Below are 20,013 nucleotides of genomic sequence, written 5' to 3'. Positions count from 1 at the left end.
TCAAAGTGACAGCCATTTGCTTCAGTAGTACCCAAGTATGACTTTTTGTGTGTTCTAATTGTTTCATATGACCTTGCACAAAGCATCCTCAGGTATTTTAGACTCTGCAGACCTTACTGACCTGTTTTTCTACTTCTTTGCATTTAGTGCAGTTATTAATATCCGAGGAAATAGGTTATAAAAGGACACCCTTCTGATGTGGTGTCTGACTTGGCATCGAACCAAAACAGCAGGATTTGATGTCAGGTGTGGTATCACAGCGCTCAGCTCAGCCACACACCAAGCAGGCAGCTGTGGGAACTCTGATAAATAATAATCATCAAGCTCATTATCCAACGATGGCAGTAGAAGGGATTTGGATGGGACCTTCGTGGACCTCCTGGCTCAGCTCTCTGCTCTGATCCACGGTCAGCTGACGTGTAATTTCTGAGAGATGTTGTCACTGCTGTTCCTGGAGACTCCAGCTGAAGCGTGTATGATTTTCCAAGATGTCTATTCCCATCCTGGTAGGATTTTTAATGTCTTGACATGACAGCCTGAGCTGTCCAGGTTACAATTTCTTCTCACTATTCCTGTCACAGTGAGGGAAATGGATTATTCTCTCTTTACACATCGTGCTTTTACATGCTTGAACACCCCTACTCCTTTTGTCTTCTTTTGGCTAAATAGATTCAACTTGTCCAGTTTCCTCACAAATCACATCTCCCAGGCCTCGGACCCCGCGAGGAGGGCTGGCCTCTCCACAAGCCCCACCTTTCCTCAGGTTCAGTGTCCATTCTGGACTCAGCACCCTAAATCACACCAGGGTGATACAGCCCAGGATTAGGTGCCCATTTTGCCATTTGCCTGGATTATACACACACCCCAGGTATTGCTGCTTACATTTTCCCAGCTCCCAGGGTGGGGAAGGGTGGGATGCTGAGGGAGTGACCACTGTCGGCTCAGTGGTCCCGTCAGGTCGACAGTGGCTGAACGCGAGCCCAGGTGGGCAAGAAGGCCAAGGGCTTCCTGGCCCGTCTCAGAAACAGGGTGGCCAGCAGGACCAGCGTTGTCCCTCTGTACTGGGCACTGCTGAGGCCACGTTTTGAATCCTGAGTTCAGTTCTGGGCCCCTCATGATATGAAGGACATTTAACGGGCCCAGAGCAAGGCGCTGGAGCTGCAGAAGGGTGTGGAGCACAAGTCCTGTGAAGAGCGGCTGAGGGAGCCGGGGAGGCTCAGCCTGGAGAAGGGAAGGCTTGGGGGGACCTTCTCACTCTACAGATGCCTGAACGGAGGTCTCAAGAGGACATGGCCTCAAGCTGCACCAGGGGAGGCTTGGGTTGGACCTTAGGAGGAATTGCTTCATAGAAATGGTGATGAGACATTGGAACGGGCTGCCCAGGGAGGTGGTGGAGTCACCTGAAGGCATTAAAGACTGGACGTGGGACTCAGTGCCACGGTCTGATTGACAAGGCAGTGTTCAGTCATACGTTCCACCGGATGACCTCAGAAGTCCCTTCCAACCTTCCTGACTCTGGTGTTTCCGTGACGGCCCCTCGGGGCTGTCTCAGGGGCCGAAGGCAGCCGTGGCACACGAACGGTTCCGAATGGCGGGGCTGAGGGGGACGCGCGGGGATCGACTCCCCACGGCGGGGCTGCGCGTGCGCGGGGGGCGGGCGGGCGGGCGGAAGGACGGGGGCGGGGCCGGCCGCTGTCGGCGGGGTGCGATGACGTCACCGCGGCGGGGCGCGCGCGGGCGGGACGGCGCGGCGCGGCGGAGAGCGTGAGTGACCGGCGCGCGGGGGGCGCGCGGGGCAAGATGGCGGCGGCCCGGGCCCCCTCCCCTCAGCCCCTCAGCGCCCCTCAGCCCCCGGGACACAGCCCTGCCAGCCGGGACACGGCTCTGCCAGCCGGGGCAGCGACTGCCCGGTTGCTACAGGCGACCGGCAGCGGTGGGGGTGGGTCGGACCGTGCCGTGAGGGCTGGCACAGCGAGGCCGGCGGGGAACGGGCCGGTCCCGCCGAGCCGGCGCCGCTGGCTGTGGGGAAACTCGGAGCTGCTCGGTGCCGGGGGGACCCCGCTGCGTGTGAACCCGGCGGTCGCCGGAGCTGCACGGGCCCACCCTTGCTCTGTTCGCGTGTGGAAGGCAGAGGCACACGTGGAGGCAGTTCGCTGTCAGCTCTTAAAAACTGCCACATGGTGTATGAGTATTTGAATTATAAAAACTGCTAATGCCGTCCCGAGCGTAAACCAGTGGTCTTCCTTAGCTGTCAGCGAAAATCACGGCTGCAGGAGCTGACAGCTCAGTGAGTCTCGCCGAGTACTCGGGGGTAGGGACTGTCTGCTCTGCGCAATCTCTGAACTCAAATTCTTGTTTCTACATTGTTGCCAAATGCACTGCAGTACTGGGAGAACACGTAGGCCTCCAGGTTTTTTTCCTCAAATGTCCATGTCGGTTTAATGAGCTTTTATTGCACCTTGAATTCAGTCAAGGCAGTTTGGTGTGCAAAAGCACAGCTTTCTAAGAATACCTCAGTGTCTGAAGATTCGTGCTGGGCCTGCCCTGATGCCTCCAGTGATGCTGAAGTACAGCCTTTGTTTTCAAAATCGCAGTTTCCTTCATCCAGCTGCAGAGCATTTCAGGTTTTATGGGTTCAGTAGGTTGTCTTAAGGCATATAAACAACTGCCTGCTTGTTGATGCAGGTCTGGCTATTTACTTGTAGAAAATTTGGCCATTTAGGAGAACCACAAGATGTAACGTCAGAACAAGTGACCTGCCTGCTTAAAGCAGTGCCATTAATGATAAAGGCCAGCAAAATCTGACTTTGGAACTGATTAAAGGTTAGTCTTGTTCTCTGACCTAATTTCTGATAACGTAAAAGTGTTTTTCATTTCCAGTTAGCTCATGGTTCTTCAGAAGAGTGAGATCAGGGTGTTTATACTCTAATCAGCAGCTTGGAGCTGCTGATTTATTAACCTTGGAGCCAAGGGTTTAATTTTATTTCGGAGTTGTTGACACTGCTTTGGAAGTGTTTGATAAACCTGTAAATATTTAGTCCTGTGCACTTCTGCACTTGTGGCAATGGTTGTGTATTCACAGCTGGATAAAAGTCTTCCTCAGAGCTGACTTGTACAAGAGCCATCACATCTTAAATGAGATCACAAGTTTTCCCTGTTATTTTGCTTCACCACTAATTATCTGGTGCTGATTGTTAATTTGTCTCTGTTTGGCTTTTTCTTTTTGAACTTTTTTTCCCCAGTCCTCTGCTAGAGGAAAGATTGTTCTCCTTCCTTCAGTATTCCAGAGCAGTCCCAGGCAAAGATTTGTTTTAACATTTAAATATTTTTTGTACTGTTTACTATCTTACTACACATACATTTACATTTTTCTACAGGGTCATTCTCTTTTCCTTTTCTTCCTGGGCCTTTGGCTAGTTTTAATAAGCAGCAGTGCAAACTCTTCACAGATAAAACTATCTTCTGAAAGTCTTACCGTATTCATCTGCTGTCCATGACATAAATGCTGCCAACAAGCTAAAACTAATTATAGAAGTGGTTGAAGTGAAAATAATTGATCGCATTTATTTTGCCACAGGTATGAAAACTCAATGGGGTCGTCCAAAAATGTAATAAGCGAGCCTGTGAATGCAGAGGAAGGCTATAACATGATGGTAAGATGTTCAGCTACTATAGCTGTATATGGTACAGTATTTTTTCTACAGCGAGAAAAACTAACTTTTCGTGTTGGGATTCGTTGAGAAATCAGCTCGTTTTTCCCCTTCTGTGAAAGTATTGATTCTGGGAGCTGAGTCAATTTTGTTCGTTAGCATCATAGAGGGAAACCTTCCAAAAAGGAATTTTACTGTAGAATAAATAGAATTCTGTTTTCTCATAGTTTCCTGTTGTATTGGTGTATGGGGGTTTGTGGTGGTGTTGTGGGTATTTGGGTTTGTTTCAGCCAATCCCCATTTTAAAGTGCTTCCACCCAACCTGGGCTGCAGTGGAAGGCCCTGATGTTTGGTACCTTTAACAGAGTGTTCTTTGAAGAAGCTGAGGTTAGACCTGAAGGATTTTTCTGCAGGAATGCAGTGGGTGAAACTGGTGGTTTTGTTTACACCAATATATTTATATGCACGAACACCATTAAAGCAAAAATCCTCATGAAAGATCCTTTAAGAAACAGTACAGACTAAATAACAGTTTGCTGTTTAAAGCTGAACAGTTTCTGGTCAGATCTCTGGCTCTGTGTCCAGAGCACTTTGGAGAAGGTAACTTCTGTAGGGCTTCAGGCTGAGGAAGCAGCCAAACCCCCACATATCAGTATCAATCACCTGCAGAAAGGGGGAAATTAAAGTTTGCTCTTGTCAAATGAAAAGACTGTCGGTAACAGCTCTGGCACAGCAAAAGGCACTTTGGCACAGTTTCCTCCTCTCAGTGGCTGTGCATTGGTAACTGGGCCATCAGGGCTCCCCTTAAGGCTTTGGTGGTTTCTTCTGACTGATATTTGAGTTATGGAGATAAGAATTTATCCAAAGTACTTTGACATGTCCTGATGAGATACTTACACTTTCCTTATAAGCCTTTCTGGCTTGTATAAAGATAAATAATTTCAAAAGTCACTGTGATGGGGACTAATGCAAAGTTTTACACTCCCATGGGAGTAATGATCTCCAGAAATAAGACTGAAAGATGATTGTCTTGGTGGCAGCTGTGGCAGAAAGGAACCTGGGGATTAGAGGAGGTCATATATACAGCAAGAGAAATTCTGCTGATTTAGTCGGAAGAGTTGGGTCAGCTCTGACCAGGGGTTGGACTGGACCTGCAGAGGGCCCTTCCAGGCTTTGTTTTTCTGTGACTGTGTAAGTTGTGCTAATTTATGTGTGAGATGTCAAAAATTACCATCATTAGTGATGCAAAGGTAATACCATGGTGCAAAAAGTCCCCCCACCTCCTCTTGAGATGATTAAATGGAATTATCACCTGTAAGATATCTTACATAGATTGTGCTGAGTGTCTGCTGGTGGAGAATTTGGAAGAAAAACAGATGCAAGAGATGAGTAAAGATTTATTTGTTATACTCCTTTCATTTTTGGCAGTTGTGGATGCCACAGATTAGCTTTACTTCCAGCTACGGTGAGTGTTTGGATCTTTCTTGAAGATTTGAGAATAAATGACTGTAAAACGCTATCTGAAAATTCTTCTTTTGTTTTAAACACACATTTCAGAGGAGATCAAGTTAAAATTGAGCAAGCTTTCTCAAGCATTTACACTAGGAGTTTATGCAGTATTTTAAAGGGATTTAAAATATTTATGTGATATTTGTGGATCTTTAACTCTTAGATCGATGATGGCAAATGCATTGTTAAGCAACAGGGGATTAAAAACCCAAACCAAACTTGCCACAGCAGAAGTTATCACTTAGTAAAAATTCCTCGTGAGAAGAGGCAGTTCGTTGTATGGAATAAGGAGAGACTGGAGCCAGTTCTTGTACAGGTGCTGGGCTTTTTTACATGCTTTGTTTGGCTTTCTTTTGACCAAAATATGTGATGTGCTCTGTTTGTTACATGAGGTTTTCCAGAATTTCCCTGATAGCAGTGGTATTTTTATTTTGCTCTTGCTGTGCTACCTGTGGTGTCTGTGGAGCACTAGATGGCACACTGGGACTTGGAAACAGGAAGCTGAGGACGACTTAAAAACTTGAATAAGCAGTGAAGTAAAAGCAGTTTCTCATTTGTGTTACATTTCCTACCACCTTGATAACTTCTGGCCACTCATACCTGCTGTATTCATTTTTACTGTGATTTTAGTGTGTTTTCTTCCTAAAGATGTAAAAGTGGCTGCAGGCCTGAGCTGTGTGATGGTAAGAATGAAAAGAGGAAGACTCTGCCTCTTGATTACTGTTATAGAAAAACCTGTCTGTTCATGCCTAAAATAATATTTCGGTTCATGTATGTTCTTTGTGGTTAAATTTGCCAGTGTTTAGAGCTGACTTGGTCAGCCTATCAGGATTCATAAGTTTATTATTACAGTTTATAGTTTGGTTTTGTTGGAAATTCTTTTCTGAGCAATAACATCATACGCTGTGGAAGAGGCAAGACTTTGTCTGATTGATATCTGACAGTTGATACAAACACTTCTTTTGGATTTTGGTTTCAAATGTCTTGTGATGCTGTGTTTCCCAAGTGCAGAGAAATGTTTATTAGGTAAATTGAGTCCATCCTCAGTGTCTCTCATTCCATCTTTGAAGAGTTGCAGCTTTGTAGTAACAGCCCATCACAGTTGCCAGGAAATTCTGTGTAGGTTCTTGTCTTCTCAGTGAAGGAGAGGTGGGGTTTTATACGAGGTTCAGATGGTTCCCATAAATCTTGTGCCTTTCTCCAGGCTCTCACCAGTCAGTTAACACAAGTGTTTTGGTCTTACTCAGCTTTTATCCTGAATAATTAGTTCTAATTAGCACAAAGTAATTAAAAAGTTGGTGAAGCCTGCTGTGACTCTGCAGCAGCATTGGCAGTCAACTGAATGAAGGTGGTGTGGTCTAGACATGCCATGCTGTGGGCTGGGTAGTGACTCCTGTTACATGTTGATGAATTAATCTGCTTATCGTGTGGGAAAATGGTGTTGAAAATGGATTTATCCACCTGCTTCAGGTATTTGATGGAAACTCAGCACCTGAGCATCCCACTTGGGATGGTGTAACCACAGACTGGGTGAAATCACCGTATCAACCCCCACATTTCCCTTTCTTGTCTCCCCATCCGTGTATTCCTTATTTTCAGGCTTCTTTCCAACGCTCCAACAGCCACGACAAAGTGAGGAGGATTGTGGCAGAAGAGGGACGTACAGCCAGGAACCTGATTGCCTGGAGTGTTCCTCTGGAAAACAAAGAAGAGGATGGTATGTGTTTAACTGTCTTCCTCCAGGGCTTTCCACTTCCATCCCTCTCTCCACTGGAGTTGCTCACCTGGAAACATTTTTTTTTTTAACATAGGTTTTCCCTGTTAAACAAACAAAAAAAAAAGGTTCTGTTTAGCGTACAGAGAATAATTTAGAAGTTTTTTTCCAAAGTGCACCCTGTGATTGACAGATCAGTTTATAAAACCTTCCAGCAGCAGATTAAAAACTTTTTTAATTTGTCTGTAACATCTAAGACTGTTTTCTTGTGCTGATATTATCAAGATACTTGTGTAACACATTCATGTTGTCCTAAACTGATCTCTTGCAACTTGGGAATTCAGAATTGTAGGGATGGCTTAGAACAATCCAACGAATTGTTCTCTGTGCTCTAAAACAAAGGAGTGTGGAAGTTTCTCTTGGTATCAAACATCTGTGAAGAATCTCTGAGGAAAGGGGATATGTGGGGACAGTTTTCCATAATGCAGGTCCTCAGAACAGTTTTGTTACTCTCTTGTGGTGTGATCACTTCAGGAGCCAAGAGCTGACATTTTTACACTGCTCAAGATGCAATATATTTATATTTCTAGCAGTATTTTTGAGCAACTTGTGAGTTGATTCTGTTTAAAGAGTATGTCATATTGTTGCCTGTAATATTCTTTTAGGAACTTTAAGACTTTTCCCTTTAAAACTACTGTCAGTGATGATTTGTAGATGAGTGTTTGCTCTAACAATTCCTGTCAAAACACGAAGAATGAATGTAAAAATGACCTTTAGGTTTCATTAAATAGTAGTTATGCCCAGTAATTAAAATCCAGGTAGCTGTATTCATTTCCTTCTTTTGGTCATATTAGCAGCATTGTAATTTTTAAATTGGGGCTTGCTTCTTGTTAGAATCTCATCATTAAATCATAGGCTGACCTTTCTGCACAAGGCAAAGGATCTAATGATAATTGCCTGATGGAAAATTTCCCTGTGGAAAGCAACTTGTGGTTAGTGAAAGTCTGCAAAGCCAGGTCCTTTATCTCTTGACCCTTGCTTGGCATGGAAGGTGCATATGTTGGTGTCACTGAGCTCAGATTCATTCTGTGCTGATCTTTCCATATGTACTGTGTCCCTGAGGGATGATCCAGCGATATTATGAGTTTTAGGACAATTCTGGCTCTTTGAAGAGTTGTGTAAATCAGGCCAGAGGTTTGGCTTTCCTGAGCCAATCCTGCCACCCTTCTGTCCAAACCAGAATTTTGCCTTTGGGCAGTTTCTGCTGCTCGTGATGTTCAGAGGTATTGCCTTGGCAGCACCAGTGTGGGATTTAATATTTTAAATTATATATTCTTACTCCCTATGAGTTTGGTTTTCTTTTTTTTTTTTTCCTTTTTTTTTTCTCAGAAAAAGTGAGAATATGAGCATTTTTTATAGAGAGTTGATAAAATGCTGGATGAATTTTTCCCATTTCTGTCCTTTCTCCATTTCCTTTAAAAATTGTGCACCTTTGTGTCCTCCTTACCATTTAGCTCTTCCTCTGACAGACTTGTGTATTTTATACAGAGTACATGGGCAAAAGAGCAGTAATGAAAGAATTGCAATCAAAACCTTCTGATTCCTTGATGGAAATATATATTTCCTGCCAGTAAGAAATATTCCCTTGAAAAGGAAGGAGATTTCTGGAATGGCAGGTGACGCTTCTGTCGCATGTTTTGGAGCAGCAAGCACACCCTAGTTATGTCAGATCTGTAATTCTGGTTCTGAGTGCAGATCAGTGACATTGCAGAATGCTGATAGAAAGTAAAGTACCTTTGGAACTTCGAGATGTGTAAAAAAAAAAAAAAAGGGAAAATCTTGTATTTGTCACTTTTCTCTTCTTTTCTCCTATTTGTTTAAAATCACTTGGGCTCTTGCCATGTCGAATTCATTTGCAGACTGAGCATTTCAGGGCAAGGAAACATATTTTCTTGGTTGAGAGGTACCTGGCACACACTGGGGAACCTGCAGTGTGTGTCACTGCTTTAACAAGAGCCTGCTGCAGCGAGTGGGTCTTGCAGGATGTGATGAAAGTCCTGAAATTTGGCTGTCTTGGGGCACACGAGGAGCTGGAAGAGCCCTGACTGCAGACATTGTGTGGGAGCCCTGGCAGGGCTGGATCTGATTGGAACTGCAGAATGTGGCATGAAGGGAAGGGGATTCTATGAGGCTCGTGAGTCTCAAACCTTTAATTTCTCTGCAATGAATGGGAATCCAGTCTAGTGCTGGTAGGTGAATACAGGGCCTTTATACTCTGGATGAAACAGTGACAGTGATTTGTTAGAGTAATTTTGTGCAAAATACATTGCTGTAATTCAATCTGGAGGGGTAGAAACATGGAGAGTTTTGTTATTTCCATTCCTGAAGGCACTCATTTCTCCAGATCCTTAGCAATGTACAGTTAGAAAAATAGCATCTACTACTGCTCTACAAGCTTGTAAGAAGATATGGTTTATAATAATAGTATTAGAAACTTCATTTTGCTTCCTCAGCTGAAAATTATCATTCCTGCTGAAGGCCTGATGATGAACAGGGTCAAAGACACTGAAACAACACATGCAGTTGCTCTCTGCCGTAACCAGGAGAGAAATGAACTCTTGTGATTAATTACTACATTTAAAGGCATTTCTCACACTTCTCATACCACTAAAACCATCCCAACCCCAGAGATGAGCAGCACGATTGTTGAGATTTTCACTAGAAAAGATACCTTTGAAAACAGGTTATCAGTGGGTTTTTTTGGCATATATGGCACCTCAGCTTTTTGGACAGGAAATCTTCACAAATCATAAACCCTGTGTGCTTCATGTTCAATCAGCAGGCAGGGAGGAGATGGATTTCCAGTGGAAAATATGGCTGTAGCTTTCTGAATGCTGCAAAACTTTGCTGCTTTATATATTTCACATGGGCAGCTCATCTTGGGTCTCTGTTGTTCTCTGCTTACAGTTCAGTTAATTCCTAGCAGGTGAAGCCTTTCTGAGGTGTGTGCATCTCACAGCAATGTCAGCGTGGTGTAGTTACACCCCAGTTACACCCCAGAACATACAAATAACCACTGAGCAGTGCTCTTGTGCTGTCACTGCTCGGGAATGGAAAAGGACAAAAGCAGAAACCTTTTAATAACCAGAGCTATTAATGTAAGGAAAAAAGAATAACGAAGCCTGGAAATGTGGCTGCTGCTGAAATGCAGATTTTTCTGGTCTTAAGAACAAGTTAGTCCTTGCCCCACACTGGATTCTTTGAAGTTTGTAAAACCTGCTGTATACGTAAGTTTTGTTTTCTCCACCTGTCTGCCTCATATAGAAAGTGCTTGACAACTTGTCTTTACAGGGGACTTGTTCAGACATCTCCCAGTTCTGGGATGATGGATTGTTGCTGTGTTTTTTATAGAATCTAAAGAGACTGCAGCTTTATGTGTTCATCTGCCCTTTGTAAATTTTGACGTACCCATATTTGTTTGCAAACCCTTTTCCCTGTGCAAAGTCCTGGATGCCATACCATTCCAGTTGTCTTTGCAGAGTGTGAATCACATCAGAAGAGAGACACTGGTGATTGAAATAGTTCAGTTATTCTGACATGGAGCTACTCCACATTTTAAACTTTTCAGTGACTAGGAAAACTTTTTACATGCAGTAGCTGAAGGACTTTTTTCCTGAATGCTGCTGAACTGAGGTCAATGTATTAGTTTGTACCTGTTGTTTTGGCTAATGTGGAGTTTAAAAAAAAATGAATTATCAAGCAAATAGTTTTTAATTTGTTTTAAATTAAAAGCCTTGTTGCCTTGAATAGCCAGTGATAGAAACCAGCTGTGCAAACCAGCTGTACAACTGCCTGATTGAGACAGGTTTGCAGCTGCTTTCCATAAGCAGAGCAATGGGAACCAGCTGGGCTCTGGTAGGGAATTTGGCCTCAGAACTGTTAAAAACTCAACTGGACAATTCTGAAATTCAAGAATGGTCTGGGGCAGGACCATATTCAACTAATGCATTGATTTGCTTGGCTTCATCCAGCTAAATAATCTTGAAGCTTTTATTTAGATGCAATCTGTGCTGGAGAGTGCTCTTGCCGTGCTTACCATTTTGTCTTAGCTTGCTTACATTTTTGGTAATTGGATCCTATGATTTTCATGTTGTGCAAGTCAGATACCAAGCTGGAGGAATAAAGTTTTTCAAATTAACCCCCCCCCCCCAGCAAATCTCAAAGATGAAGAGCTAATAGATCAGGTTGGTCTCAGCTAACACAGATTTTTCTGTAAATTAGTGAATTGCCACCACCACAGCACTGAGGCCTGGAATCATCCTTTCTGGGTGTCATTTACAGTGGGAATCATTTACACTGATTTTGGAAGCTTAATTGCCAAAGTCACTTTGTGTAAGCAGCGAAGGGAGACAGGTACTTTTGAGAAGGCATTTCAGATCTTAAGGGGACTGATTTGTCTTCTGGGAATGTTTTTCTCCCTTTCTTTGGCTCCCTAAATGTCAGTGAAGTAAATCCAGGCCCAAGTTGTGTTTTTCCTTGTCTTTCTTGGCAGAAAATACGTAATCTGCTGGGAGGTTGAAGAGTTCCAGAAAAACTAAATTATTACATTTGTTTTCCCTAACAAATGTATTTCTTGTTTTAATTCTGTAATATCTGGTTGATCAGTCATTCAAGAGCAGACTTTTTTTTTAAATCTACAAAGAAAACTAGTATCATGTTTGACATGTACATGGAAATGATATGAATTTCAGAGGCACTGAACACTTAAAGATAAGTTATCTTTGTTTAATGAAGTTTAATTCTTGCCTATCTTGTAATTATTTTTTTCCTTTTTCAGTGTTTTCTGGCATTATCCACATTCTGAACGGTGGAATATATATTTGGAATATAGAATTTGCCAAACCTCTTAACTCAGAAGTTGTGCCCCTCTCAGTAGGTTGCAAGATGAGATATGAGTGCTCTATTTAATTAAAATCACTATTGTTGATTAAAATGGTTGCTTCCCCCACAGGAAAATCGAAATGGCAGTCTGGTGGAAAAACAAAGAGGGTGACTCAAGGAACACACAAGACTGCAAAACAGGTACTGCTCATTTTTTATTGTGACATCAAATGGATGACATCAAATTGTCCTCTGAGATCATTGATATGTTATTGGCTGAATAATACTTGTCCAAAACTCTGCCCATGTTGTATTTTTAAAGCATACAGGATTCAAAGTCAAGTGTTCAGAAGTTAAAATTGCCAGAATTTAGGTTATCTCCCTCAGCCTTTATTTTTGGCCCTTCGTAGCCTCTGGATCCGTGACTTAAAGTTATTTTAGGGATAGTGCTGTTGAATGACATGATACAGGATATTCTTCCAATAACCATGCTGCTTGTACAAGGGCTGCCTTTCTCCCCAGTTTCTGAGGAAATGCTCTTATTTCTTGACTTTGTGTGTTAGTGGCTGAAGTCAGTATATCCTATTTTGGAAAAAAGTCCAGATGAATAAAATTTCCAAGAGTTATGACTGGAAGGTAGTTCTGAATGAGAAATAAAGAAGCAACTTTTATTAATGTTTTATTCATTTTTTTCCCCCTATGTGGCTGACAATCTTTATTAAATTAATAAAATAATATCTCAGTGTTTCCTTGTGTTTCATACTTTTACCCATTGTTTTTCTTTGATGAATGGATTTGACCATTAGCATGGCTTTAGCCATTTAATATTTTGTGGCAGTCTGTCAGAATTTGACAGTAAACGGAAGGCGTTACTTTTTGAAAAAAAGTATTTTGCTTCCATAGAGATGTATTTGCATTTTTAAAAACATCAACATGTTATTTCCATGGTTTAATTTAGTAGCTCTTTACCTTGTGTTCTGTCTTCACTCACTGATAGCTGACAAACCCTGTGCATCCTGCTTTCCTGGTCTGTGAGGACTGAATTTTCCTGGTGTAGTTGGGGCTCCCTGCAAGGTTTTACCCTCAGAATCTTTAGGGTGGGAGGGTGATGTGCAGCACAGTTTGAGATCTGCCTGGTTTGGGGATTGTGTAAATTCTGAGTGTGCAGGAGATCACTGGCTCTGTGTGGGATTGCTGAACTAAAACTCCTGTAGACACAGTGCATTCCTGCTGGCTGCAATTAAGGGTTGGAATGGAGTGCTGACTGGCTGTGCATCTTGGCATTCAGCACCTTTATTTCTGCTGCTTTTCAGACATTTGATACTGCTGGAATTGGTGGCTTTTTTTTTTTTTTAATTCGTTTTGTTGAGTTTTTCAGTTTTAATTTTCCTTTACATGTGAATGGGCTGCTAATCTCAAGAAAATAAACTCAGAAGAGCTCTTTCATATGACCTTATCAACCTCATCTTCCTTTCAGTAGAGTGCTGGCAAATCTACATTCAATAAATTTTGGCATCCTGAGAGCAAAAATATACACTTTATACTTTCCAGAAGTCCAGGGCAAGTTACTGTAACTGGTAGAAAAAACCCAAATCCAAAACAAACCAGAAAAAAAAAAAAAAACACCAAGAGAGATTCAGTTTTAACATCCCTTTCATCATCCATAGTTGGGATGGAAGAAGGGGTATTCCCATGTTTCTGAATTTCAGAGGTGCAAGAGCTCTGCATCTTCTGCAGCTGAAGGTTTGAGCTGTCACTCTAAGTTAAAATATTATTTCTGACAACAAACCACCAACTTAGTGATTACCTACTTGTGTGATTGTGTTTACAAGAGATCAGGAGGTTTAGAGGGTTTCATCCTTTCCGAGGTGTTCTGCTGGAATGTGGGTGCCTGTCAATGTAGCTTAGGTTTTACTGAAACCCTAAAAACTTGCTTACAGGGTAATAATGAAACTGCAACAACCTGCAGAGGTTACAGGTGCTGTTTCCTCATTAAAATATGCCTGACATAGAGAAGATAAATGGATGCCAGATACAGCAGGTGGATAACATTTATTGCTAAATATCAAAACATGTTCCCTGACACCACCTTTTAAAGATACATTTGAAAATGAGCCTTGCAGATGGTGGGAATTACGTTTACAATTCCAAAACAGCCCATCCCCTTTGGATCAACAGTATTAGCTGAGTGATGTAAAGCTGTTCCCTTTATTGGGGTCACATTTTATAAGTACGGGCAGCACCAGGTAGCAAAGTCATTTTAATATAGCAATTTCTGATTCTCTGGTTGTGGTTGCATCATTATAAACTGCAGCTTCAGGGAGCTGTAAATTAACCAGTGTAAGCTTTGCTCTAAAGGTTTATATACAAGACCTCAGGTAAGGAGCAGCTTTTCTCCAAGCAGTTTGTTCAGACTGTGACTGTGGTGTCACAGAAGAAAAAAAATCTGAAACCTTTCTGAAATCCCTGTTCACTGGTGGTTTGTGACACGGGTGTTTTCTGATTGTGGCTCTCACCTGGAGCACTTGGAGTTGGATGTCAGAGCAGCAGAGGTGTTGGTGTGATTGCATAAATCAGGTTCCCATTCCCCCCCTTCTCACAGAACAGTTGGCATCTGAACACAAATGCAGGTGAGAGCTTTGTCAGCAGTTACAAACTGGAATTTGTTTAATGACATGTGGCACGGGACAAAAAGGCTTGAATCCCAGCCAATTATTTTGCTAATTAGAGTATTTCTAGTAAATGATTAGATATTCTAATTATAAACACTGTGCATTGGCTTCTGCAATGGTTTTGGTTGTTTTCATGCAGTCACCAAAAGCAGACTTTTCAGAGTGGTATTTTGCAGTCATCCCTCCAAGAGAATTGTTGTAAGAATTATTTTTCTAGAGTTCTGTGGATCAGTGCATCAAGACTGCATTGAAGGTTCTGTTAAAATAAATACAGTAATGAAAAAAACACAATCCAAACCAGGCTATTTTAACATGTAGCTAATACTTCCAGCACAAAAATGGCTGTTAGTTTGGGTTTATTGCAGGTGCTTCCACCTGGCTATGGAATGCAGAAGTTTATGGAAGCAGCAGGATTTTTCTAGGGTTTTTTGTCTATTGTGGTGGAGAATTTCAAGTTAAATTAGGGCAGTGTCATGGCGCCAGGTGCTGATTTGGTATTTTCAGCCAAATGAGGTGCTTCAGGATCCTTTGGAATATCCTGTGCAGGTCAGTGACTCTCTCTCTCTGTGTCAGGGGGTCGGATCCCCGTGTGGGTCACTGAGCTGAGTGCACAAGGTCAGCAGATGCCGAGCCAGAGAATCAGTAAGGTTGGGAAAGCCCCCTGAGATCACAGAGTTCAGCCATTAACCCAGCAGCACTGTGTTACCACTGATCATGTCCCCAAGTGCCACATCCACACCTCCTTTGGAACATTCTATCCCTGGGAATCACCATTCACCCCGGTGATCCCTGGGCAGGTTGTTCCAGCGCCTGACCACCCTTTCAGCGAAGAAGTTTTTCCCAATATCTAATCTAAACCTCATCTGGCACGACCTGAGGGCATTTCCTGTTGTCCTGTCACTGCGGTCTCAGCAGACAACATCCACAACCTTTGCCTCCTCCACTAAGCAGGTCACCTTGGCAAATGTGACGCTGAGGTGACACAGCAGCGCTTCCAAGGAGGTACGTGGTGATTGCTGCACGTGCCAGCATTTGTGAAGAACTCTGGCTGCTCTCCCTGTGCCCCCATCACGTTCAGCGTGCTGGCTGTCCCCTGCATCTGTGCAGCAAAACAGCCCTGGAGAAGTTGGTCGGTGTTTTAGGGCCTCATCAACATTTCACTGGCACTGGCACTCCCAGGTTAGAATGAGGGTTCAAAACAATGATCCCCTATGTAATGTCTTGGTAACAGAATGTACCTGTGATGGAATATTGCTGGTATGGTTATTAATAAAGTGTTATTTTCATCTCTGGGTGCACACACGTCAGAATAAGTAATGCAGGATATGTAAATAGAAAATGTAACTTTCCAGTGTGCTAAGGGGCAGAATATCACCATGTGAATATTCTAAATGCCAAAGAAACAGAATCTAATTGTACAAAATTGCTGCCTGTATTTAAGACAACTTGTTTTAAAAACTCCAGTCAGTGGGATAATACACTCTTCTTCAGTGAAGAAGTTCTTGTTTACAAGCGTTTCAATATGTTTAAAAAAAACGTGTTGCCCAGAAACCCAGCCCCTCACCGTGCTCCTGCTTGTTGTTTTCCTCTCCCCTTGTTTTCAGAACACTGCCCTGGACTGTAAATTAACAGCAGCAGCAGCTGGAGATAAAAACTTTGACAAAAGCCCAACCAAAACAAGGCAGCCTCGGAAGGTGGATCTGCGGGCTCGGTACTGGGCATTTCTTTTTGACAACCTGCGGCGGGCGGTCGATGAAATCTACGTCACGTGTGAGTCGGACCAGAGCGTGGTGGAGTGCAAGGTAGGGCTGCAGCTGCTCTTTGTCCTTCTCACGTGGCTTCTCTAGGGCTTTTTTTTATACTTTAAAAAAAAAAAGGTCAATGAGGAGTTAGAGCTGCAGGAACACGTTGCTTTTTGTATTTTCTGAAGGCTCGCAAGTAGGAAAATTGATATGTATATGTATTCATGTGTAAGAAATGCTCTCATATTTTGCAGTGACAGTTTTTTGAAGTGGGTAAAACTTGTGATGCAGATGATATTATTAGATCTCAGTTTTTTGGTGAATTCAGATTTTGTTTATTGAGTTCTGAGTTTGTTACTTTTTCTGATGAACACTGATTTATTTTTCCCTGTAGGAAAAGTACTTCTAGTATTTTCCTTTTCCTGTAGGTGGCACTGTTGCGGTTCAGCCTTTTTCCCGTTTGTTTGCTTCCTGTTAAGTGCTTTAATTACACACTGCTCCCTTTCTGCAGTGATAGTTATCACTCTTCAGATTTTCTCTTTCTTCAGAAAGTGATTGGTTGTTGAGTATAAGCAACGTCTGGTTGGGATGTCGCTGTGAGTCACTTCTCAATTTCAGATAACCTGTGTTTGTAATAGCTTATGCATGTGTTTTACATTTTATTATGATTTTCTAGTAGATCTGCAGAAATACCCTTGTCATTTAATAAAAATCACTCATTCTTTAGAAGTTAAATTTATCACAAGCATTAAGAGAAGCCAGAGTATGTTATAAAAAGAAAAGTTCAAGATATCCCTTTGTTTTCCTATTAAACCCGGCTGAAAACTCAACACATTCTGGAAATGATTATGGAATCACTGTAAAAAATTTCATATATCAATTTGAATAAACTCTTTTCTTATCCTGTGCATCTACTTGTGTGCTGTAATCAGACACGGCCAAATGGGCTGGAGATTGGCGTACAAATCCACCTCATTGGAAGCAGGTTTGGAAGCTGAACAGTGGCTAAAAGCCTTCCAAGTCGCTGGTTGGTCTGACACAATTTACCATTTTGTTACTGAACCGTCTTCCTGCTCAGGAAACCTCTCTGTAGAATTTTTTGGTATAGGAAAATCAGCCAGCCTTGACCTGTAATTAGATTAGCATTTTAAACTTTTTGTGACTGAGCGAACAGAAGCGTGTTTGTATCATTATCACATATTTTGGGGGGGGGTTAGATGTTGTTCAGCGTTTTAATCAGCCTGCTTGATCTGCTCTGGGATGGAGCTGCTGCGTAGCCTGAGTGAAAAGTCCTCGTTTGAGCAGATGCCTGGCAGCGATGTCTGTGCCTGTGTGGACCAGGTTACTTGTTTGCAAAACAGAGGTGGAAAAAAACCAAAAAACGAGGACCCAAGGCAGTCCAGTGCCATCTGTTGTAAGACTTATGTAAGATTCATGTTACTCTTACCTTTTGAAAGGTCTTTTTTTCTCAGCACACAAGTTGCCTCACCTGAGCATCTGGAATATGTGTGTGTGCTGTGCTCTTTTACCTGTGGGATTTTCTTTTCCAGGTCACTGTTTAAATGATGATGATTATTCTTTTGATGAATTACTATTATTTCTGTTAATTAAGATATGAAGCATAAAGCTGTTTAGTCTTGCATGCACCTCGTGCAAAGTCTTGCAAATTATTATTACTAATAATGTTTAATTTCTGTCAATTCTGTTGGTTGTTATTATTTTGTGGTTGTGTCGCCAGGTGCAGCTCAGTGTCTACCAGAGATGAGGCTGTCAATGTTTGTAAATAATCACCTACAGCTTCTGTGTTTTGAAGAGAGTGTTTTGCACAGCTCTTAGTAGACATTTTAGGGGCTATGTCCATAGACTTCAACTAGGGAGTGATCAAACTCATCATTAGCATGGAGGTGTGTTTTAATTTCAGATGGAATATCAGGGATAACGAACAGCAGATCCTTGTGCAAACTGTGAGTCTTCTTCACCTCCTGTGCTGAAAAGGCAGTGCCTGCAGTGCTTCCCCAACTGAAATATCTTAGATATCTAAGTGCAGCTTTCATGTTATGGAATGTATAGAAGGTGTTTACTATAGTACCTCAACCTTTTAGGAGTTCATAAATCAAGTCTCAGAGTTCAGCTGGCGGATGGGATTGACTAAGAAGCACTTGTGTGACATTTTTTTCAAGAATTCATGCAGCTGAATAGAAGGCCTGTGTCCTGTCTTAAAATGAGCTTAACTGAGTCTTCGGTTTGATCACTCCAGTTTGTCCATGTGGGTCTCAGTGCAGGTAAATAATCATCATTTGCTCATCTAAAACACTTTGTGGCCCTCGAGACGTTGTTACCACGTTATTCCCAAGGTCTCATACTTTGCCTTGGCTGTTCTGATAGTTCCTGGTCAGGTCTTGGATGATCTCAGGTCGTGCCTTTTCTGGTGACCTGAAAACATTCAATGTGTTCCTCCAGGCACAGCTCCAGCCACTGGATGTGCAGGAGTGGGAGGATGCAGAGTGATTTCATGGCTCTGATTGAGGTGCATGTGAATAATGGCATAACAGGAATTCTGTGCTCTAATGAGGTATCTCCCTGACTCTGCTGTTGTCATTAGAATACCGGTGATGTGGATGTGGCTTGGCAAAATAAGTTACACTTCAGTGGCAGGAGAATTCAGTGGGTATTATCCCTTTCTGTTTGGGCAGGGGGAGTTAATTCTTACACCTTTTCCATTTTTATGTGTGACACGACCGGTCTCCTGAGTATTTTGCTTTTAGGATGAAAATTCTTTTTGTAACAAACCTTTACTAAAGCTCATGCTAAAAATGGGATTGGATTAGCTTCGCTTTTCTGTTCTTTTTTGCAAATTTTTTATACTACATAGGAAAGTGTCCAGTGGTTAAAATGTTACAAGAGATGGTAACAGACCTGTCAGCTGAATTACAAATGGGTTATTGTACTTTTGCTCTACCCAAAGGATTCAGAGGATTTTGATAAATGAGAAATTTCACATTGCCACATTTCCTTTTTGGACTCATTTGACAGAGTATTCTCTTAGCCCTTTCCATGAAGTACCTTTTTTTTTTTTTTTTTTATTACTGGACAGAGGTGGGAAATAATATTAAATAAGAAACCAAAATGGTTACACTGTTAACCTCTCCTTCATTGTTGTGTTTTTTTTAAGTGGGCTTTTGAAAAAATTCTTTCAATTAAAATAAATTCGTGTTATCAAAAACTTCCTTCATTTTGACTTTTTAAATGATAACCTCCTCAAACTTCTGTCCTGGTCAAACAGGCATGTGCTGTTCTATTTAAACATTTTAGTGCTATAAAGATTGCCTTAAAAAGAAGACTCAGAGGAAAAGGAAATATGACAACTTCTGGCATTTAAAATCCGGTATAAAAGTGTTAGTTGATTTTTTTGGTTATTTTGTACCCTTTGCTCTCCTGTATCCTTACAAGCTGGTATAGTTCTATTGATTATGTTGTCACAGGATAATGTTTGATGCTCCCAAATGGGAAAGGGCTCCAGTGGCTGTTTGTGGTTGAAACCTTTTCTTACTGGTGCATTTCTGTAAGGTTTTGGCCAGGGTAGATTCTTTCCTTGTTTCTAAAGCTCATGAATACCTTCTTAAATCAGCCCAGTTCAGTGGAAACAGCTCAGTTTTACTTCAGATTCTTATTCCCCTTATGAAATGGAAAATTCAGCAGGGAAGTTCTGCTGGTTTGCCTCTCGTAGGCAGGACAAGGTATCCTAAAGAGCCTGGTAGAGCCTTTCTCTGAAAGGATTTGACACGTTGCTCAGTGTTATGTTGAAGAACCATCTGAATCAACTTTCGTTAGGGCTTTCAATCAGG

The 20,013-nt window shown here is 42.1% G+C and overlaps 1 protein-coding gene across 6 annotated transcripts in view; it reads left to right on the top strand.

Moving 5' to 3' along the window:
* Window positions 1-1,710: 1,710 nt before the first annotated feature.
* SCAPER (S-phase cyclin A associated protein in the ER) overlaps window positions 1,711-20,013 on the top strand; it is a 131,597-nt gene continuing 113,294 nt past the window's right edge. For 3 of the 6 annotated variants that reach the window (XR_003572798.1, XM_027897964.1, XM_027897968.1), the window contains exons 1-5: window positions 1,711-1,764; window positions 3,578-3,653; window positions 6,759-6,876; window positions 11,885-11,955; window positions 16,031-16,228. Coding sequence is in view for 5 of the 6 variants with exons in the window: in XM_027897964.1 (XP_027753765.1) it covers window positions 3,591-3,653; window positions 6,759-6,876; window positions 11,885-11,955; window positions 16,031-16,228 (450 nt within the window). In the remaining variant the exon portion in view is untranslated. Of the gene's footprint in view, window positions 1,765-1,965; window positions 2,562-2,581; window positions 2,824-3,082; window positions 3,136-3,575; window positions 3,654-6,758; window positions 6,877-11,884; window positions 11,956-16,030; window positions 16,229-20,013 lie in introns of those variants that run through there. The other 3 variants (XM_027897966.1, XM_027897965.1, XM_027897967.1) reach the window with 3 other exon arrangements.

Source organism: Empidonax traillii, unplaced genomic scaffold (assembly GCF_003031625.1).
Source record: "Empidonax traillii isolate 1590-97213 ecotype Southwest subspecies unplaced genomic scaffold, ASM303162v1 scaffold571:size529327, whole genome shotgun sequence".
NCBI classification, from domain to species: domain Eukaryota; kingdom Metazoa; phylum Chordata; class Aves; order Passeriformes; family Tyrannidae; genus Empidonax; species Empidonax traillii.
This window is presented reverse-complemented; position numbering and strand designations above follow the sequence as displayed.